Source organism: Gavialis gangeticus, unplaced genomic scaffold, assembly GCF_001723915.1.
Source record: "Gavialis gangeticus isolate Ggan-Ray unplaced genomic scaffold, GavGan_comp1, whole genome shotgun sequence".
Classification (NCBI taxonomy): domain Eukaryota; kingdom Metazoa; phylum Chordata; order Crocodylia; family Gavialidae; genus Gavialis; species Gavialis gangeticus.
In genome coordinates this window covers 106,726,894-106,737,439 of record NW_017729024.1, presented here as the reverse complement: position 1 = coordinate 106,737,439, position 10,546 = coordinate 106,726,894, and the positions used below count along the sequence as shown (strand labels likewise).

Here is a 10,546-nt window from a genome sequence, read left to right as displayed (position 1 = left end):
TAATTGAAAGCAGAAAGCCAACAGGAGAAGTCCAGAGGCTGGAGCAAGGAGGCTGGAGCAAGCAGAGAGGTACGTGGGGAAAGGAAAATTGAGCGTGGGGCTGCAGGGGTGGGGGAAGCTGGAGAACAGACAGAGAGAGTGAAAGAGAAGGCAGAGAGAGATAGGGATTGGGAAGAGGTGGCAAAAAGCAAAAAGTGACAGACACGCACACAGGCAATGGCAGCAGAGGTTAAAGAGGTTTGGTGCAGGGGCTGAAATCCGGGAGGAGAGAGAGAGAGTCCAAATTGGAGGAGGAAATATGCAGGTGATATTTACATATCCCAGGCTGAAAGTGGGTCCTCGATGGCCAGTTGGGGTCTCCTTCAGCTCGGTGTTGTCCAGAGGGGCAGAGAGACATGGAGCTGGTCTGGTCCAGATGGAAATAGCATTCCCATGGAGTCAGTCTTCACTTCCCCTTTTTATGGGGTAGACTACCTATGATCTCCTCTGGGAGGGCCTGTTCAGGCAAGGTCAGTCCTATTCCAGAGGTTTCCAGATGTTCATATTGAGCATGTGCAGCCTTGGCACAATGGTGGGTTGCTGCATCTTTTGTTTCTTGAATGCTGTGGGTGGTTCCAGTGGCTGGGTTGTTGGTCCAGGTATTGGTGTCTATAGGTCAGTCATTCAGGGGGAGCTATTTTTAGACCTACTGCCTACTCTCAAGCACCCCCATTCATCCTCATTCATTCAGGAGCCAAGTTATATAGGAGGGGTAGTATGAGTCATAGGTTATACAATCAGGCATGGGGATAAGATGAAGGCTTGACATTACAAGATGGAAACTTGACATGACTTATGCTAACTTACCTAAAGGCCTAAAACAGTAATCTCACAATATAAAAGCAGTAAAAAAGAATCAATACAAACATAATAATTATCACTTATATAACAGTGGATATCTATATCAAAATAGCAGGGCACTTATTTTCAAAGAGGGGAGAGAAAAATTAAAACTTACTACCTAAAATAAAATGTTAAAGCTTATCCTATATCTTAGCTTACTTACACTTATCTATAGGGAATAGAGAGGGAGAGACAAAGTCAAAAATGGTTGGGGAAGGGGAGGGGGAATGCATTTTAAAAGAAAAACAAGAAAAACTGGGGGTTTTGCTACATGTGGAACACAGGAAGTTGTGTCAGCACTCCTCTGGAGCAATTTACATAAGTCACCAGAGTCTTTGGCACTTGTAAACAATGCAGCCATCACATCTTGATGTCAATGAAACTCTTTTACCATGAAGTCAGCTATTATGTAGCCTGTATGCACCATATGTGTACATTAGTACCAGTTAGGAGATAGGGTAAAAAAAATGGAGAAGAAATCTAATGCATTCATCTCCTATGACATTTCTGTAACTTTTTAAATTTTGTTTAATTACTAAATTAACATTATTGCAATGGGGAAGAAAAAAAGCTTTATTCTGGTTAAAAGCCAAAGATTTTTTTTTTTTGCTGAAATTGATTTTTTTGTTTTGACAAATTTTGATCTTTTTGTTAAACGAAAAAAGAGAGAGAAAATGTTGAAAAGTTACTTTCATTCGGAAAATATTTTGTTGAAAAATTTTGGGCAGTTCTAATGCACAGATACCCATGGAGCCTGTATTTATCCAGGGACTGCCTGATCAGATCAGCAATTCAGTATCTTCTTTCTAATAGTTGCCAACATGACTTGCTTCCAGACCAGCAAGTTTTCAGTGCATATGTACATACCCTTGTGTGCATTTTATAAATATATATATATGTATAAACACAAATACACACAGGTATTGTTTGTACACCTATATAGTGCATGTATTTTTTGTGAAATGTATGTTTAAATATATAATTTACTCTCATAAAGTAGCAACAGCTTTTTCAAAATATGTACATCTGTCTGTCAATATTTCACTTTCTTTTTCTCAACAAAATGCCACCTGTAAATCTAATTAAATTGTCTCTAAATTCCTTTCATTATTTCAGTACTAGTCAGACAAAGCTAACATTGTTTCCCATCATTTCTTTGATCATTACTAGCTGCATCAGTATATCCCTAGATATAGCCTTATCCACTGTTCATACATGCTTTATCACAATCTCGTTTTATTCACTTTGGAAATCTTCCTTCTGTCTTTGTTTTTCCCTGACTAACATTATCATATGGGGATTGTAGTAATGGGTGGCCTGGCTTCTTCGCGTAAGGACATTAGCAGTAAGGCATATTGAGCTTCCATTGCTTTGGGATTTGCATTTCCCAAGACATGGCACATTGTACCAGGATATAATGATCCTGCTAATTGAAATTCTCTGTGGTGATATCCTTGGTTCCTGGAAAAGCGGGAGGTTCTTACCACTAGTCTTTAACTTAGAAGACTTCTTTAAAAGACAATATATAGACATATGCTTTCTTTTTCAGGCTTTCCTTAACAAAGCAAGACTTGCTAGTCCAAAAACAGAGGTTGTGGGGAAGAGTGGAGTTGGGAGGGCCCTACCAAAAAGTTTAGGCATTTTTCTTTTTTTTCCCCTTTATTGATGCTTTGTTTTGCAGGTGGGAAAGTACTCCATGGACAGCCTGTTCCTCCTCATGTGGAGGAGGCATTCAGAGCCGCACAGTCTCTTGTGTAGAGGAAGACATTCAGGGGCACATCAGCCCTGTGGAAGAGTGGAAGTGCATGTACACTCCAAAGATGCCTGTTGTTCAGCCCTGCAACATATTTGATTGTCCAAAGTGGCTGGCTCAAGAGTGGTCTCCGGTAATTAGTTCTGGTTGTTTGGGTTTTTTACTTTGATTATTTATTTAATGCATTGGGACCAGATCTTCAGTTTCACTAAATGTCTGTGATAATTTAATGAGCCTGTGAAAATTGCCTGCCATTTACCTGGTGTATTATTTTGACAGAATAAATATTCAGGACTAATAACATCAACTAAGATGGATGAAAGAGCAAATCAGATGGGCCACATTTAATAACAATCAGCTACAAGTGATAAATATGATGGTACATACCATACTGAAGAGGAGCATGGATGTGTTCAAATACACATTTATCACCTGCCTTTGACTTCAAATCTCATATCCTGGATATCTGACCTGTGGCCTGAAATATAGCTATCTATGCTATCCTACTCATTAGACCCACAGCTCAGAGTTTGGGGACAACTATCCCCTCTGACATTGCTCATGGCAATAAGAAATTATCAAGTTAAGCCTAAGGTTGCTCAGTATTGTGGCCTCTGAGCTAAAAAAATGCAGGAAACCACTGTGATCATGATGTGTAATCACTGCTCGGTGCTTGTGATCCCCACGTACTTACCAAGCCTGGATTCTCCTTGTGTTTAAGGGCACAGGACTGGAAACAGAGAGGTGTGAGTTCTGTTCCAAGAGGCCTGACCATAGATGAGTCACTTAGCCTATTTATCTCAGTCCCCATCCCCGTCCTGTCTCCCATCCTCCCCCCCTCAAAAAAAACAGATTTCAAGGATAATAATGAACACACAATATGCGTTCATTATTATGCATTGTTTGAATACATTGAATGCATTTGAATGCATTGAAGCACTGTTGTTACTTTCTACTGCCATTCTCTTTGGTTAATGCTCTTTAGATTTCTCCAGTCCAGCTATCTCTGAAGCCTGGTTTCCTGAGGAAAAAATGCTGTATCTTACTAAGAAAAAGAAATCGGACATGAGAAAATGTTTGAAGGAATGAAGCCGAAATGGTTTCTCATTCTGCATAGTGCCATCTTCCAAAATATCTTGGTGTTACATTCTGTAAGTTCTAGTACCTAGTGCAAGCAGAAGAGAAGCGGCCATAGCTGAAAATGACAAGATGTTAGTAAGCAAGTCAAATATGGAATTAATGGCCAGAGGCCAAGTGGCCACTGCTGAGAGTGGTATTGGAGTGACACTAAGCGAAACTCAGTAGCCAAATGTCTAAAGCAAACTGTGCAAAACAGAAAGGAAGAAACAGCAACTGTCAGTCAGCTTTTTCTTAACTGGTCAGTACCAAATAATATGACTGATCTATCATCTATGTGACCTGTTTCTGCTCCCAATTTTGCCCTCTACTGCTAATACATTATTCTTGTATACAACATTTTTCCCTTGGGGATTTTTTTTTTTTTTTTTTTTTACTGCATATATGAGATTCTGTGCTTATTCTTTTTTTCAGTGCACTATAACATGTGGACAGGGGCTTAGATACCGTGTAGTTCTGTGCATTGATCACAGAGGGATGCACACAGGAGGCTGCAGCCCAAAAACAAAGCCTCACATAAAGGAAGACTGCATCGTACGCACTCCTTGCTATAAACCCAAAGGTAGGGCTCTTCCACATAAAAGAAATGATTTTGCTTCTTGGTATCTTAACTACACTTTCCTGAGTTCACCTGAATGCAGTAATTTATGAACTGCTACCCACCAGACTCTGCCATTACTACACCAGTCACTGGCATCCTGTAGCTCCTTAATAGGCTCCTGTTTTGGTTTTGTCAGTTGTGGACTCAGCAACCTAAGGCACCTATGCACGTGATGGACCTCTGCTCTGACACATGCTAATTAGCCCATGTTGGAGCAGACTCAGTTAACTGAGTCTACTGCAAGTCTGCAGGAGCATGCTAATCAGAGTGCTCCAGCAGCCTCTGCATCACGTGTATTCAGTGTCCCCATGTTTCAAATTGGCTCCCGTCACCATTTTGAAGCACAGGAAACTGAATACACGTGACGCAGTGGCTGCTCAGAGCCACTCTAATTAAAGCCCCTCTCACTGCCCCTAGAGCACATGTATAGTAGGGGCATATGAAGCAGGCCCTATTCTATTTGGATTCAGATTCGGCCCGAATCAGGGACAGTAATTTGATTCATTGATTCAGCTCACTGTCCCTGACTTGATTCGGCCGAATCTGAAGATTCGATGCTGAATTGGAGAATCAGTGATTCAGACATAGCATTTAAATGCTTTTTTCTACATACCTTGAGGTACTACATGCAGCTCATGAACACTGCAATGCTGGGGCAGATGGAGCATCCCATGGAAGCATGGGGCCCCCCCGCATGCTCGGTGGTGAACCTGGAAGTGGACCGGAAGTGCTTCTGGTCCACTTCCGGGTCTGCTGCTGAGCGTGCTGGGGAGCCCCCCACGCTTCTGTGGGACACTCCATGTGCCCCAGCATTGCAGCATTCATGAGCTGCCTGCTGTCTAGAGGTACGTAGAGAATCACCGACTCTTTCCGATTCTCTCTGAACCAATCCAGTGGGTTCCGATTCAATTCAGAGAGAATTGAAGGGTCCTCTGATTCAGTTCCGATTCGGAAATTCAGCCACCAAATTGGGCCAAATCTCCACCAAATTAAATCAGAGACTGAAGCTTCACACAGCCTGATGTATAGATGCCCCTAGAGAGGAAGCCCAGATTCATCTGTGGTGTACTCCAGCTGAGTTACATTGTCCCTGTAGCACTTTGCTAATGGAAGATAATATTTAAAAAGATCTTTCCGATCATAATAAAGGATGGAATTAATTACAATACTGATGTAGTATCAAAGCAGCTTCCAATCGTACATTATATAATGTAATACTGAGTGGTTCATTCTTTCTTTCATCTCCTCACCAAAGGAGAACCACACATCCCATGTGTTGTTTTCATCTGAAGACCTTTTTTTTGTTTGGTTTTAAATGTAAACTGCTTCAGGTTCAATGCTTCCATATGTATCAGGTGGTGCAATTTGCAGCCCCATGTTCCTGTGGCCTTGAATGCTGCTAGAGATCAATCCAAAAAGAGATGATTTATTTAACAAGCCTAACATTATTATAGCCAATATCTGTAGAAAAACACATACCTTCTGTTCAATACTTCCTCCTACCTTACTATTGCTTTTTGAAGCAGGGTTAACACAGGTCAGAAAAACAATGATTTCATCCTGTTGACCCAGTAAAACAGAAAATAAAGAACAAATCTTTATCTTAATGTTCTCTGTATGAAATAGAAGGGCAAACAACAGTTATAACTTAACTTTTTGAAACTAGCCTCCCCATCCTCCTCTCTTCTCCCCCTTCCCTTCCTGCAGACAACACTAGAGTTGGGGTGGGTGTTGGAGGAGAGAAGCTTCAGGCAGGCTTCTCTACTCAATCAACTCCAAAGGGTAGCTCCATCTCTCCTCCCCTTGCCCCCCCACCCCAACCCAAGAGGCAAACAGCATTATGTAAAGCACCATGAGTTAGAGCCGGGGCCTGGGCATTTGTCAGTGCTGACTGTGTACAAGACTAATAGAGGATCATTTGGTACATTTCAGGGCTAGGTACAGACATTCAAAAAGCCCAAGACAGAATGGATCTAAGTTATGTGGTTTTCCGTAATTGGTTTAGTTTAGATAGGTAGCAAGCAGAACACATTTGCCCTTTGGTTGTGAGAAGGCCTCCTAATGTTAGACCAGGTTCCACCATTTTTAAACCAGTCTGTGTGTGCTGAACTTCTGTTCTGTTATGAGTTTAGACTGGTAGAAGTCTGTATCTGGCCTAGAGTGCGTGTAACTGAAATATCGGTTCTTAATATTAGAAGAGAATGCAGTGCTCCTCTTGTCAGTTGTGTTGAATAACACAATCTAAGGGTTTGTACCATGTTAAAAACAGAAATCTGTTACCAAAAGGTGAGCTATTCTTTTATCTCTAAAATCTTAGCTTCTTCATTGAATTACATTAGGAATTTATTTTGTTTCCTTGTTTGTCAAATCACACCCCTAATACAGTAGTTCATTTTATAATTTAAATTATTGGAATTACTCTACTTCCATCTCTTCCCACATCCACACCCCAAAATGAAAACTTATAAAAAAAAGTAATTTTGCAGTTATCTGCATAGAAGAGTATATTTTGCATTTTGCAAGAAGCTGCATTAAAAAAGAAAGCGAAGTAATAATTTCTGGCTTTCCAAAGCCTGTAAAATAAGCTGTACAGTGTATAAATAGACATCTGTCTTACATTTTTGGATAACAAATGCAGCAAAATACAGATTAAACTAAGAGCTGTTTTGGCATATATTCATCCTTATATACAGCACCAGTAAATATAGGAGAAAAGGATCCTAGCTAGTTATTTCTGGTAATGAAGGCATAACAATTCTACTGCTGTGCTCTTCCCTCCCAGCCACTAATTTATTCCCAGGAACCTTTGCATTTACTTGTCTGCTTGCATTGTTTGCAGTAGCTAAGAAGTGATATTGCAAATTCTGATCCTTATAAATTACTAATATCGCTACTGGCAGTTGAGGTAGTGTCATATAAAATTTCCAGTACGACATGCACCAACTACCTGAAAATTCATTCCTTTCAGGTCAAATTAACCCTTAGCTGTAGACTAGCACAAGTGGTGTTGTAGGCTGGCATTACTGAATCTAGAAGGCTTAAATGGGACTGAAGTGGTAAAGAGGCCTGACCCTGGTTCTCATCCTTTGTATTCAACTTTGTGTTCCATGCTATTTTTTTCTAATGCTGACCAAAAATACTCAGTAGAAATTCAGAGGTGATTTGGAGGAGTAATGCCTAATTTGCTTTCAGTTTATACCAATGTAAAGCCAGAGTGGTTCTACTGAGTTTAGCACAGATTGTCCAAAGTTATGCCACTGTGAAAACAGAATTTAGCTCTCAGCATGGACTTTTTTCTTCCCAAAAACAGCTTATTATATTTTATGCAGATCGTGGAGGGGGGGAAAAAGCAGCTGTTATTTTCCATCAAAAATGACAGATAAAGTATCCAACTCGTTCTTTAAATCCACACAGTTGATGAACTGATAAGTTTAAAGGCAAAGAACATCACTGAACTATTTTGTTTTGGTTTTCTCTCATTCTTGTGGTATCACTCATCAGACCTGGATTTTCTTCAATGTCATAATCTATCAAAAGTGAGTTTACTATGCCTTGTGAGGCTGTAACACTTAAAGGTAGATAGGGTTTTGGACACTTGATCAATGCAGTGTTAATGATGGTCTGTTATGGAGTCAATATGGGTTTCTGGGGATTTTTTTGTCCTCTGCTGAAAATAATTTTGGTGTGAAAGCCAGCACAAGGACTTATGCATCATATAAGCCTCAATTAGGCATTCATTTTGAGAGCTTACATGAGGTTGAAGTGCTGCCAGTCCCCCACACAACATGGAACTTCCTCCTTTGTGACTTGTGGAAATGAATTTGATGCAATGCACTACACAATGATTTATTTCTAAATGGTAGGGAGAAGGACTAGAGGCTCAATGTATTTTGCAAATTCAGAAAAACAAAAGCCATAATATGCAGTTCAAAATATTCAGGTTCTACAAAATGACTTAAAATTGGTTTTCCCCTTTGATTTTCAAAATGAATGGTTTCACAAGCCAACTTGGATGTGAATATTATTTTTGAAAAAAATGCTTTGCTGAAATGTTCACCTGCACAGACTATACACGTAATTAGCCAAGCTCTTTCCAGAAATGTAAAAGCAAAAGCTCTCTTATTGACCATATTTCTTCAAATATTGCATACTCCAAGAAACAACAGAGTCTCTCACCCTTTCCCTGTTCTCTGCTGCTCACCCTGCACATGTACAATTGTAAATACAGGCACATTCACTTACAGAAATGATCCCTGTGTCCATAGAATTGTTCCTGTATGTTTTCTGTTTTCATGTGCTTTGTATGTTCCACAGAGAAACTTCCTGTAGAAGCAAAGCTGCCATGGTATAAACAGGCTCAAGAGCTGGAAGAAGGAGCTGTGGTGTCTGAAGAACCATCGTAAGTCTTAAACCATAATTTGTTGAACACAGCCTATTATGAAGTTGAAACTCAAAGCCTACACTGAATCATCATTCTACCTTAAAATAGCATGCAATTCTTTCCTTAGGTTATAAAGGCCTTATCCAACTCCCACTAAAGCCAGTGGACTTCATTGAAGGTTGTGTCAATTTTCAGCTAAGTTGGAGAAACTGAGTTCAGGACTTTACTCAGTCTTATCACCCTTCCAGGGGTTCTCCTATGTTTGCAGTAGCATAAGGATGGGTGGGTGAGTCGGGCATGAGCCCTAAGCACTGCCTAAAGGTGGTGCCTCACTGCACCTTCTGGCAGTGGCTCTGGTTCTGGCTCTAGCTGTGGGGAGGGCAGAGTGGCAGTAGTGGTAGGAGTAGTGGCCAGAGATGTGCCACTGTTGGGGGTATTATTTAAATAGCTGCTTAACATATATGTCACTGGCAAAAACAGGAGGCAACATCCTGCTTCCTTCACCCACCCCCACACAGCGGAGTTATGCTTTTGCCTATCTATCTCCCAAGACCATTTATAGTTCTTCCTCTTATCACCTAAGCAATCTAGATCTTGGTAAATACTCTGTTTCCCAGGGAACAGGTATTGCCCTTGCACCCCCCTGCAGGGCTATCTGGATGGCAGTTTTGACTGCATCCATAAGTGAAAAGTTAACAGGTTTGGGGAAGGGAGGTATCTCTGCCTTTTTCTGTCCCAGCTGTTCTCCTCCCCCTAATTTTTTTACAGCCTGTGTGTGCTTATGTTACCCATTTGGAAAAATCAGTAAAGAAAAAACATCATTTATAGCAAGTACTGCAAAGTAAATTAAAACTGCATTGGTTGAGTGCTGCAAACAGTATGAAAAAGTGGGATAAAAACACTTCTCAGATGCAGGACTCACCTTTCAGGTACAAGGGATGGAAGTTTTAAATGCACCAAAATTGCAGAAATCTGCTACAACTAAACTACTACATGCTGCAGAAGCCAATATTTTGCTTGACTGCTTGAATAGATGAGGAATTAGGAGAAATTTTAAAAGCATCAGAAAATCAGTTCAAATTAATTTATGTTGTCATGTTCCGACAATTAAACAGCCTTAGCATAATTAATTGGTATGAAAAGGGAGGTATAATAAAAGTAACATAACTACAGCTCTTAGCAGCCAGGCTTAGAGACTGAAGAGACTGTAAGGACAAGGCTTTGGGTGGGGGGGCGGTTCAGTAAGAACTGTAGTGAACATGCCTTGCAGTACTAACAGTGTGCCTGTAGCTTTAGATAGCTGTAGGCACACTTCAGAATATTCTCAGTGCAGTTAAATTTGTGGGCTGAGTACAGACGCTTGGGGAGGTTAAATCAGGCTCAAAATGACCACCTGATTTAAACTTAGCTTGTTCTGGTGCTGACTTTACACTTACAGACCCTGTCTCAGTGATGGGCAATCAGTCTAAACCTGTTAAGTGAACAGAAGTTCTCTGCATACAAACCGTGTAAAAATTGCAGAACCCAGTTTAAGATTAACCTGGATCTATGTAGTATCAGATTTACTTGATTTAGATCAAACCAGTACATGGAACTTCCATCCATGTACTGGTTTTCCCCAGGACTAGGAAAATCCAGCCACTGACACCAGCCACAGGGCTGCTCTTTTCACATCCCTCACACTGGGCTATTTTTTGTGCCTCCTGGCCCTTTGCTTCCCCCTACTGACTAGCCAGCCCTCTCAACCCCATCCCACAAACCACTGCAGGTACAGCTGCAGTCATGGTGGGAA

General features: G+C 40.8%; 1 protein-coding gene across 11 annotated transcripts in view; it reads left to right on the top strand.

Annotated features, from left to right (window-relative positions):
- ADAMTSL1 (ADAMTS like 1) overlaps positions 1–10,546 on the top strand; it is a 936,448-nt gene that overhangs the window by 716,411 nt on the left and 209,491 nt on the right. For all 11 annotated transcript variants that reach the window (XR_002097365.1, XR_002097366.1, XM_019517531.1 and 8 more), the window contains 3 exons: positions 2,564–2,768; positions 4,187–4,334; positions 8,688–8,772. Coding sequence is in view for 9 of the 11 variants with exons in the window: in XM_019517531.1 (XP_019373076.1) it covers positions 2,564–2,768; positions 4,187–4,334; positions 8,688–8,772 (438 nt within the window). In the remaining 2 variants the exon portion in view is untranslated. The remainder of the gene's footprint in view (positions 1–2,563; positions 2,769–4,186; positions 4,335–8,687; positions 8,773–10,546) is intronic.